Here is a 12,033-nt window from a genome sequence, read left to right as displayed (position 1 = left end):
CTTTAGACATGCAGGCGGAGAATTGGTCTGGTGTTCTGTGTCTGGTCAGAGAGGGAGAGGGAGAGTGTGAGCTGGGTGTCATCAGCCTTGGATATAATGTTTATTCAGTAGACTCAAATGATGCTGGCAAGTGGGGTCATGTAGGCGTTGAACAAAGTGGGGCTGAGTGAAGATTTTCATGGAACTCCACAGATAAGTTTGACCGCGTTCACGGTGAAGGTGGGCAGGCTGATTAACTGGTTGTGTTACCTTGCATACTCTGCAGACAGAGGGCTATGTAGGCTGAAGCCCATTTAGTAATGCAAAAATAACAATTGATGGACAGAATGCAGAACAATATCAAACATTCACCTCAGTACAGAGTTCTGGCCCTAAATCCATTGTTTTTTTGCTCACCCTGTCATTCCAGTTTGGACCCAGCCATATGCAAATCCTTCTTAACCCTGCTCCCAATGGGAACAGTCCAGCCCGATCTACCTGGCCAGGTCCTCTCTGGACAGGAAACCAGCATCCTAGGACCGGTTTTGTGCTTTCAGCCCTCATCAGCCAGGATAGCTTGACTCCAGTGGCATGGAGAGCATGGGACCCACGTCTGGGCATACCCGTCTCACTCGGGGTGACCGATGCAAAAAGAACAATTGATGGACAGAATGCAGAACAATGTCATACGTTCACCCCAGTACAGAGATCTGGGCCTAAATCCATTGTTTTTATGAGCACCATGCCATTCCAGTTTGGACCCAGCCATATGCAAATCAGTCTTGACCTTGCGCCCAATGGGAACAGTTCAGCCCAAACTGCCAGGCCAGGTCCTCCCTGGACTGAAAACCAGCATCCTAGGACCGGTTTCGGGTGTAAAGCCCTCATCAGCGAGGTTAGCTTAATTGCATGGCATGGAGAGCACAGGACCCATGTCTGGGCATACCCGTCCCACTCTGAGTGAAAATACAAAAAGGAAAGGACTTCTGGCATTACTATATGGGCCACTCTAACAAATGATGGACAGAATGGACAGAATGCAGAACAATTTCATACAGTCACCCCAGTACAGAGATCTGGGCCTAAATCCATTGTTTGTTTGCTCGCCATTCCAGTTTGGAGCAGGTCAAGACTGATTTGCATATGGCTGGGTCTAAACTGGGGTGGCATGATAAGCAAACGATGGATTTAACCCAGATCTCTTGACTGAGGGTGAATGTATGATTTATTTAGCATGCCGTCCATCATTTGTTTGCGTAGCCCATTTAGTAATACCAGAAGTCCTTTCCTTCACTGATTGGCCATTGACATCATGCAAAACCAAACCAAGCACCCTCTGGCCAAAAGTAGTATTTAATGTCCAAGGTTAACACATTGTTATCCCTTCCTATTCCTAGCAAACCACCACAATAAATGTTTCAGGGGTCACTTCAATTTCTTTGCTTACAAGCTACTTTATAGTTGCTAAGGCCTCTTTCCAATAAACTCTAACCAGTGTGCATTCGAGGAGGGGGGGGGGAAGGGGGGAGATGGGGGGGATGGAGGGGGGGAGGGGGGGGGGTGGGGGGGGAGCTCGCGATCCACCACAACAGAAAACTTTAGGTTTTAATTCTGTGAAGGCTAGATGTCGTCCTACATGTTTGGTGAAGGAAATTGTTGGATCAATCTGACCCTAATGATATGTAACATTTTTCTAACATGCCCATGTTTTAACCCTCTTAGGGCCGGATGTAGGTCGGTCGGTAACGGCCGAAAATCGGTATTTTCGGCCGTTACCGACCGGTATTTACAAAATGGTATGTAGGGCCAAATATTTTACAGATTTGGTAAATTTACCGATCGGTAAATTTACCGAATCTGTAAAATACCGATTCGGTATTTTTACCTATTCGTTAATTTAGATATGTAGGTGGGACTCTTCTGAGTCCCACAACCCTTACCGAATCTGTATTTTACCATCAAATATATTTGATGGTAAAATACCGATTCCGGTGTGCATGCACATGTGTGCATGCACACCTGTGCCATATGACAGGCAGACCTGCCCTTAGGGCAGGTATGCCTGCCACATGGCACCCGAATCTTTTTTGGGGGTGCTAGAGGGTGTCAAAGTGACACCCCCTGCACCCTTGTCAAAATCGGTATTTACCGATTCGGTAAATACCGACCGGTAATGCCCCATTCATTCCTATGGGCTTCAAAGCTTCAAAGCCCATAGGAATGAATGGGGCATTACCGGTCGGTATTTACCGAATCGGTAAATACCGATATGTACCGAATCGGTAAAAGGAACATCTGGATGTTCCTACATATCCACCCCTTAGATTTACCGATTTTTATTTTATTTATTTATTTATTTTGAAAGTTTTATATAGCGCGAACAAGATCTTCGCAGATATCAGAGCGCTTTACAGAGGAGGGGAGCATATATAAACAGATACAACAATAGTGTTAAACGTACAGTTAAGTGATATCATAAACAATCAAGTAAGTCAATTTCAAAGTCAAACAAAAATGCAAAGGGTTCGAACAAGTAGTACAGATCAGTATCGAGCCTTTGATGTTAACCCCCAGTAGTAGTTCAAGTGCATTTAGCCATGAGGATAGCTTTTACTTCTTTCTTAAAGTCTGGTAGAGGGGATGAGCCTGGTTTCAGGGGGGAGTGAGTTCCAAATCCTGGGTGCCATTCCTGAGAAGAAGCGTTTATACGTTTTTTGCTTGCGGAATCTTTTAGGCTTTAGCAAAAGATTTTTTGTGCCTCTAGTGTTTCTGGAGCCTCCAGAAATCGTCAGCTTCTGAGCGAGGTATCTAGGTGAGCTCAGGTGGACAGCTTTGTGCGTCAATCGGTGCAATTCGGTAATTAAAAATCGGTAAATCTATTTTACCTACATCGGGGCCCTAGCATCAAGTACACTACCCAGGTCAGTGTCTCATTTGTTGCCTACCTTCATTCTCTTTTTGGGTTGTGCCATAATTTCTGATGCAGCTCCAGTAACCTATTCAGCACCTGGTCCGGTTCAGGTGAAAATGGTTTTGCCTAGCAAGCTTCTCTTATCAGGCCCATGCCAAGAAAATGTGTTGTAGTAGGAAGGTCCACAGGAGGCCAGGTTGTGGTTCTAAGTAGAAGCTTTATTCAGGTACAGGTTATAGAAGTATTAGGAAGTAGCCAAGATGGTAAATAGGCCTGTAAGTAAGCCTCTGGCATGCGCAGGTTGAGGCTGACCGATGTAAATGGTCACTGGTGCGACTGGGGCTGCCAAGTTCTTCAGGTAGATGATTGAAGCTTGGATTTCTTAATATAGTTGCAAGTCTTCAAGTAGCTGTACAGTTCCTTAGTTGCTTTATGAATTCCTTGTGTAGCCATAATGTATCCAAAGTTTGAATTTCATTTTTCCTTGTGAAACAAAGACCATAGTACCTTGTATTTCAACGTAGATTCGTTTGAAGACAGAGTGGTCGCTGGGGCTGCCAGATGGAAACGCAAGGATGGTTGAAGCTTGGATTTCATGAAGTAGTCGCAGTTTTTGTAGAATCCTTAGTTGCAGAAGAAAAGTTATTTGAAGTGTAAGTCCATTTGAATCCACGCAGGGTTAGAAGACCCGATCGTCGCTAAAATGTTGTAGTATGAAGGTCCATAGGAGGCCAGGTTATGGCTCCAAACAGGTACAGGTTATATAAGGATTAGGAAGTAGCAAAGATGGTAAATATGCCTGTAAGTAACCCCCACCAGGAGCTGGTTCCCTCTCTGCGCAGCCTGGATCTCAACTGACACTCTCTAAAGCAATCAAAGAACACAAGCACTCATGACATCACCAGGCATTCCAAAGAACCTCCTGGCTGAGCAGTGGGAAAATCAGACAGGCAGAAAAGGGGAAGTGAGGAGAACATCACAACAAAATGCTTTTGCATAAATCCCCAAAAATGGGCCTTGCAAGCTCTGCTAGCCTGACCATTAGTATCCTCCGAGTCCCATGCGCAAATCAGAGCCTTAGAAGACAGTTGACTATCTCAGCTAAGCCTTAGCATTTGCCACAGCGTATTGAACCACTTTAACAGTGGTAGTGCAACTTGCAACTCCTTGTACTGACATCTGTCGACAGAAATTCACTAACTTTATATTAGATCACTGGCCAGTGGATGCCAGACTGGACCGGGAATACTTTTTCCAGCAATCCTCAAGTGCACAGATATGTGGCACCGGGTGGCTCCACACTGATTCCATACCACCTTGGAAGTAATGGAGTGGAGCCCCATATAAGTGCCATTACTGCTCACTAACATCCGTTCCTTTCTTTCTGCGCCTTCTAACGAGGATCTGAAATACTGCTCTTAATTTCATTGTTCTGCCGATGACTCCTAAAAACGAATTCCAGTGTGCTAGGTAATTGTGTCCCCTCCTAAAACTCGAGGTTTTAAACCATTCCAAGAATGTGCAAAACAGATCTCGATCCTGGACCGGGTTCAGGACATGACTCAAAGTTGTGCGATAAGTGTATTCCTATTGCACCTGGAGGTGATCTTGGATTGAGAAGCAAATCTGCATAATTCCCACTCCAGGTTTCAGGCGCGGACTTGTTCTCAATTCTGGGGCAGTTCCTGCAAGAGGTCTACCTCGCAATTGAAGGCTTCTGGTAAGTCTAAATCAAAGTCCAAGTAACAGCAAAATGAAGCAAATCAAAACTCGCCATCCTTTTGCTCCATATCAAAGGAGAGGACTCCAGAGTGTCAAAATGTCCCCTTGGAGGGCTCCTTGCCCATGGAGCAGATTAACCAACTCGTTAGAGGCCATGCTGCAGATTTTTAGTGCAATTCCGTCTCTCTCTGGCAAGCCTTTGTGCCCCAAGGAAACGCAGGGGCCTCCGGTTGGGTTTCTGATGGTGGGTCCTTCTCTGGTGCTGACTGATTCTTTTGGACCGGTTCCTGTACCGACTACAGTACATATGACTGCTCTTGCTCTAGGACCTGCACTGGGCCATTCCTCCTCTGGTACTAGTTCCAGTAAAGAACCTGGTGCAGATTCAAATGTCTGACCCTGAACCGACTTCAGCCCTATCTCATGCCTCAAAATGAATAAAGTGCAATCTGTGGTGATACAGCCTAACTCTGTACCAGTGCCTCACCCATGCGGATTTACCAGCAGAGGCGCCATTAACTTTCTAGCTGTGCCTTTGTGCAAGGTACTCCGCCAGATGCCGATCATAATGATAGGGAGAGAGATAGTGATCTCCCCCTTAATTGACTGACATTTTTACTTGAATTTACAAGAGGCAAGTGGGCTTGATGCATCCCACGATACAAGGTTAGACTTGCCACATTTCGACCACCAACGGTAGAAAGTGGCTCATTTGCAGTAGTAGTCTGACGGGTAGCTGAGGTCTTAGAATGGCAGATGCCTTCAGTCAAGAACAAGGCTAACTTTCTTGGGGAAATTTTGCAGCCAGTGCCAGCCATTTCTGTGTCCTTGCTTTCTTTTAACTAGGCCTCACTACTGGGCACTTGGTCATAGCCCTGTTCTTGCCCACCGGTGAATAGGCAGGTGGCCAGGCTTCAAAGACTGTCACCTGGCGCCTCTGAATTTCTCAATAAGCACCCGACCCTGAGGAGCCTGGTGATTTAGGCTTAAACCAGCAAGATGAACCCAGTTTATTCCCCACGACTCCTCCAGATAGGGAGTCCAAGAGGATTGAGGCATTTGGAAAATTAGTGTTATCTGGTGTCCTTGAATCTGCAGTCCATCGGACATTACTCAGAGTTAATGGTCAGCCAGGAGCATTTCCAGCTTCCAGTGCTCCCATTCAGCCTCAGCAGAGCTCTTTGGGTGTTAACAAAAGTGATAGAGGAGGTTGCAGCACACCTTTAGAGGTATCTGTTTTACCCTATCTCGATGACCGGCTGTTAAAGACCGGCTCACCCAGTCCATTGTAGACCACATTTAGACGATGGTAAAGCGCTTGACATCATTGAAGTTCAGCGATCGAAAGTCTCCCTGATTCCGTGGCAGAGGCTGCCACTTGCTGGAGCTAATCTGGACACAGTGCAATTCAAGGCCTTCCCTCGATTCCAACAGGTCCTGGTCATTCGGGTTATGATCACAATGTTTCAGCCTCTGTTCTGGATCTCAGTGAGAGCAACTCTGAGGCTTCTTACACTCTCTGCCTCCTTCATCTTCTTGGTCAACTATGCCAGGTAGCACATGTAAGCTTTGCAATGGAAACTGAATTTCCAATGGACCATGCACAAAGGAAATCTATCCGATGCCATCTAAATTACGGAAGAGACTGCACAATTTGCAGTGGTGGCTGCTTAGACACAATTGATCCAGCTGCAGGCCCCTTTCCCCCTCCCCACCCAGTGCGGATGATGGTGACCGAGGACTCTGGTCTCCGACAGAAACCCATCTCCATATCAGTCCACTGGACTTTAAGGCCATTCGTCTCGCTCTGAAGGCCTTCCTACCGTTCATCAAGGGGGAGCTGGTGCAGGTTATCACGGACAGCCAAACCATGTGGTATTGCGTAGTGGGGTCATGAGTGATGTGCGAGGAGACTCTGCACTTCTAGAGTTATTTGGAGTGTCCAGGCATTTCCCTGATTGCTAACCTCCTGATGGGTTCCTTGAATGGCCGATTGGATGAGCTAAGCAGACAGGGTCTGGCAGATCACAAATGACGACTACATCCTGAGGTGGTGCAGAGCATCTTCCTAAAGTAGGGAGAATTCTAGCTAGATTTTCCTGCCATCGTCAAGCTCATATTGTCAAAGGTCTTGTCCTTTGAAGTGATCACAAGAACATCGACCAGTAGATGCATTTTGACTGGTGGAACGCAGAAACATAACCAGGCTGTGGAGCAGTGGCATTGGCCCAGACCCAGGTACATAGAGAAGGGGCATAGATTAGAGTATGACAATGGCAACATTAATTTACTAAAGCACAGGATGCCTGATGATCTGGGGACAGGGAGAGAAAATAAATCCATGCTAGCATTAATTTAAATTGTACACAGAATGTGTTGAGCTGCAGGGGTGCGTAGGGAGAGACACCATGGAGGAAAGTATGGAATTATTTTATGAAGTCACAAATTACTTAATGTATATGCTGAATCCTTGAGAGTGAATGTTGTCTAACTCCAACCATGATGAGTTGACTGTAATGTTTGTTTGAACTGGAAAAAATAATAAATGAGCCCTAAAAAAATAACCATGTTTTATTGAGTTGCCAGATTGTGTCTAATTATAAGTGGTTTTACCTTGGGATTATGAGGGACCGCTAGTTTTGGAGTTTTTAATCAATCAATCAATCAATCATGCCATTTGTATAGTGTAAGCCTTGTTTGTGAGTGGCCTTTTAACAAATGTAATTAAGACTATTTTAAATGGCATTTGCTTTGGCTAGGTGTTAATGGGAACCTCGGATCTTGTGTAATGGCAGCTACCTGCTTTGATCTTTTTTTCCACACCACAGGATTCTGTTGCTTGGCCTGGGGTTTGTTCCCAAGTTTGCTTTCATATGTTACTGGGGGTAAGAGATAGTTGTATTGGTGCCTTCATCCATAGGGGAAACAACTTAAATGTTTGTAGAGCCATTCAAGGTTAACTGAAATTAACAGTCTCCTGGAAACAGCAAGTTAGTCAACTTTGGCCAGGCCAGCTTCACTTTTGGTTGCTTGATCAGTAGTCCTCCTTACATTGATCTTCATTCTTGGTATGTATAATAAGTAAAGTTGAGGAAAGTTAATTTACTTTAATGTAAATTATGAATAAAAAAGGGCCTTCTGTTTACCTTAATTAAAATAAATCAGTGTCAGACTGTGGATAATTATTGAATTTTATTGAAGTTCATTGATTTTATTAAAATAATTGAGGGTGTGTAATATATTGTAAATTGTGTTTTAGAATGAGGGGCATCCAGTTTAATATTTGGGTTTATTATGTAATTAAGATTACTTTAAAAAATGAACGGTGGTGTTTTATGCTGGCATGCATTCATTACATTCATTTAAAAACAAAAAACGTAAGAAAAATGCCTGGCTGTAAAGAAAACGCGCCGTGGAAGGATGTTGTAAAATACATTAAAAACATGCCACTATGATGTAGTGGCATTGGAGTAGTAAGTACCGCGGAGTAAGGGTAGACTGTTGAATGATGTTTACATTTAACATGGTTACTTGTTTGTAGAAAAATGGCTGTAGTGTGCCCAACAGGAAGTATTGATAACAATTATAGGATGTTGGATTAAAAGCCTCCTCTGAACGTTTAAGTCATAAAAAAAAAGAAAAGCAGATACTTGTGCTCAGGTAGAAGTCTATCATCTCTCAAGATGAGACCCAGTCAGTATCCTGGTAACAGACCTGGATCATACAGATTGAAGGATAAAGCGATATTAATCTTCTCAAACTCATACAACAATTCTCTGTAGTTTTAGGAGTGATGAAATAATTTATCAAAATTCTAAATCATTGCTATATAGCACGTTATCCCATTTTTTTATTGTTTTAATTTGATTGGAAATGATCTGTTTACTTGACTGGTTTCCGACATGTTTAGGAGTGGCTTCCTACATATTTAGTGCACACTAATGAGTTACATGTGGCAATAATCTTTTTCTGAAATTAGCTGAATACATCACTAACATTACTTTATGTAAATTAGGGTGAACGTTCGACCATAAATAAATTGGAATTGTACACTCAACCGGCAGTCTCTGCAATACATTGAATCCGTTATTTAACTGCTGCTTAATTACTTTTTAATGGTCCACATTGCCCATTTCCAGAAGCCTGATCTAGCCTAGCCCCCTGCTGTTTGTTACTAAGATTGTATCTTTCTGTATCAGTTTCCCTTGCTTTCTGTTCTTCATAAGAAATCCGTTTAGCACATGCCATGTGCCTATGAATTATTTCATATAAGCTTAAAGTAAACAAATTGTTTCTGATGCAAATCCAGCGTGACAAGATTCACACAAGGCACTTTTGTATGTATACGAAGAAGCTGTTCCAGCACACCCTTATTAGTTACAATGAATCTAAAATACGTATATTGTGAGTGTCATACATTCCAATCATGTAGAGGTTTTCAGAGGTAATCCACAAACACCATCCGTTGACAAATTCTTTTTATTCTTAAAGAAATTCCCAGCAATTACTGAAACGGAACACGTATTTCGTCTGTACAAATCTGTATTCACACTTTCTCAAGGCACAATGGCAGTATTGTAGGCCAAAGGGCCAAGGCACAACGGGTAATCCATACGAGTGGTGTTTTGATAAGCGCTCAAAACGATCCTAAATTCAAAAAAGGCTGATGGCGAGTGTAAAGCTATAAAATGTCCCCAAATATCAGTAATAAACCAGTATCCCGTTGGTCTTGGTCACTACAACGCAGTCCCAAAATTCGGCTGCTAATGTAATCGGAACTCATGTAAGTTAACCGTAGTGACGTCCTTGCTCAAATAAACATATGATAACCGTTACTCAAGCCCCCGCTCCTATGGAACATCGCAAGGCCAAACCATGCACACGACTGGGGGGTTGTCTGCTACATTGTTTTGTCAGGTGACCGACTTATCATGGTCTGGCCTTGCAATGTTCCACAGATTCGTGTGCATCACCACCCAGGGAATGCCCCCTATGCGATGCTTTGTGCTACTTTTAAGTACGTTTTGAACTGAAAAGTAGATTTGTAATAAAAAAAAAGAATTGTATCGATTTGCATCACAATTGTAACGCAAACACAGTGCTAAATCTTAGTAAATACACCCCTATGTGTTCTAGTAAAACTCATTCAGATAGACTGCGGTTTTCCTGAAAATCTTGCATGGATCCTGTCCTCCTGAGCGTACGGGGGGCACTCTTATGCTAAATGAACCACTTTACATTGACAGTGGTTGCGCTAAAATTATGATATTGATTTGGCTCTTGGAACCAACACCTCTGATGCAATGCTATTGTTTAATAAATGTAATGTTTACAGCAAATCAGCATTGTCCTTTTAACCCCTTGGCCATGGGGGTAATTCCGCCGCAGCGCTAGGGGGCAGGGGGGGCACGCGGCGCCGCCATGCTCGTGACGGAACCACTCCTTCACGAGCCGCGGTGGCGCTGTGCTTGTGACGGAATGGTTCCGTCACGGCCCCGCCCGCTCAATAGAACGCGCCGCGCAGGCGCGAAATCAGGGCGGCGGCCAGGCCATGATGGACCCATTCCGTCACCAGCACAGCCCCACCGTGGCTCGTAACGGAATGGTTCCGTCACGAGCGCGCAATGGGTTAATCTTCCCTAGTAAATGGTAGTTTTTTTGGAACCAAGGGAGTATGGAGCTCTGTTCACTCTCTTTTCATGATTTTTCTTGCAGTACGTTTACTTCTAACAATGATATCCGGAGTTGCTGGGGGAATTCTTTTGGTGGCCTACTGGTGGAGATGTGGCTGTGTGGTGATGTGTATACTGATCGTTGGACTAGTGCTTGGATTCCTCGTCTCATCCATCATCTTCTTTACGCCTCTAGGTAGGAAACAATCAACACCATCTTCTGATTATTGGTTAACTATACTATGTCATACGTCTCGGAAAAGCATGCAAATTGACAATCATGACATAAATTGGTAAAAGTCACGATCACCTTAGGTGCTAAAAATAAGTAAGCTAATGGACCTGTGCACATTTCTTAACAGAAGAAACTAAAATAGTAATTTTGTGTGGCACCCTCCAAGTATACCCAGATAGCTGGAAGAAGTTGTGGGCAAAAGCACAGACCAGTCGGAGAGTACTTGATGGTGATAGAAGTGGATCATCACTGAGCCAAAGACAATGTGACAGCAGGCAATCCTTGAACTGTATACTACTCGCTGCGGCATGGCAACAGAAAGGGGTAGCATGAAACAAGGAAGGGGATGTTTACTGCTGTGAATGAAAGGAATCTTTAGAATGAATGCTATACTATACTATGCCTGGAATTACCACCTCCTTCAATAAGGAAGAAGGTAATAACGAAGTTCATTGCTTGGAAAGTGCAGACAATGCTGGTACAGCCAATAAAATGAAGTCACATGGATTGAGAGAACTACATAATTTAGGAGTCTGGAGAGGGCAGTCTGTCTTCTGGGCTGGGTACCTGTGTCAGACTTTTGTGTAGGGTGGTTCACTGCAGAGTACAATTTTCCTCCAGTGTGGAATCTGTTTAATAGTGAATGAAGTTCATCTGACAATTATATCTTCCTGCCAGAGCTGGCAGGCATTTTATGCCCAGAAAGTGCAGAACATGGTCAGATAATTTGTCATGAACACTTTTTAGTAGGAGGGCACCATACTATCTATTAGTTCATTCACATGCTCATGATTTCTTGTATATAGTTATAATCACTTTAGATCCAAAATTCATAATGAAAGTCTTTCTTTTTGTCGGTAATTATTCTTCAAGCATTGGAGTTTTTTCAAAATGTTCTTTATTACAAGCCAGTTACCAATAATATTTTGGCAGATCCAGTTAATGTGTTTCATCCCCTATAGGGACTTCATCAGGGCCTAAAATAATTACATATTTGTGTTTTACAAAGTTTTTGCATTTTTGCATTAATAACATATCTTCTATATTCTTGTTCATGTTTCTAATTGGTTGAAATTGATGAGAACCAAATGAGATTCCAGGAATGAGATAATTTTGTGTAAGTAATGGATTGGGCCTCCTGGCTATAGCATATGCGTTAGGATACATAGCATGGTAGGAAAGCAACATAAGGAATGAAATAAGCACATATTGTGTAACTGTAATTGCCAAGATCACAAGGGAATGTTTAGGATAGGATGTGCATGTAATTAAATGTGTTCACAAAAATGTGGAAACAGTTTAAATTTAACATGTAAAACTGAGAAAGTTTGGATTGAGGATTCTTGCAGGTGTAGAATACATTTGTCTTCTGTGTATTTTATATCAAATAAAAAATAAAAAATGCATAAACTTAGTAAAACAAAAAAGAACAAATGTGATAGTTTTAACATAGTTTAAGTACTGATTGTGTATGAATGTACGGCCCTCTTTAGGGCGGTGCGACCGCCCTGAGC

General features: G+C 43.2%; 1 protein-coding gene across 1 annotated transcript in view; it reads left to right on the top strand.

The window, feature by feature from the left end:
* Window positions 1–12,033, top strand: part of TM7SF3 (transmembrane 7 superfamily member 3) — a 220,703-nt gene that overhangs the window by 189,683 nt on the left and 18,987 nt on the right. The window contains exon 9 of the mRNA XM_078674122.1: window positions 10,328–10,480. Coding sequence (XP_078530248.1) covers window positions 10,328–10,480 — 153 coding nt within the window. The remainder of the gene's footprint in view (window positions 1–10,327; window positions 10,481–12,033) is intronic.

The sequence above is a fragment of the Lissotriton helveticus genome, chromosome 1_1 (genome assembly GCF_964261635.1).
Source record: "Lissotriton helveticus chromosome 1_1, aLisHel1.1, whole genome shotgun sequence".
Taxonomy (NCBI): Eukaryota; Metazoa; Chordata; class Amphibia; order Caudata; family Salamandridae; genus Lissotriton; species Lissotriton helveticus.
Note: the sequence above shows the minus strand (reverse complement) of the source record. Positions and strands in the feature narration are given on the sequence as shown.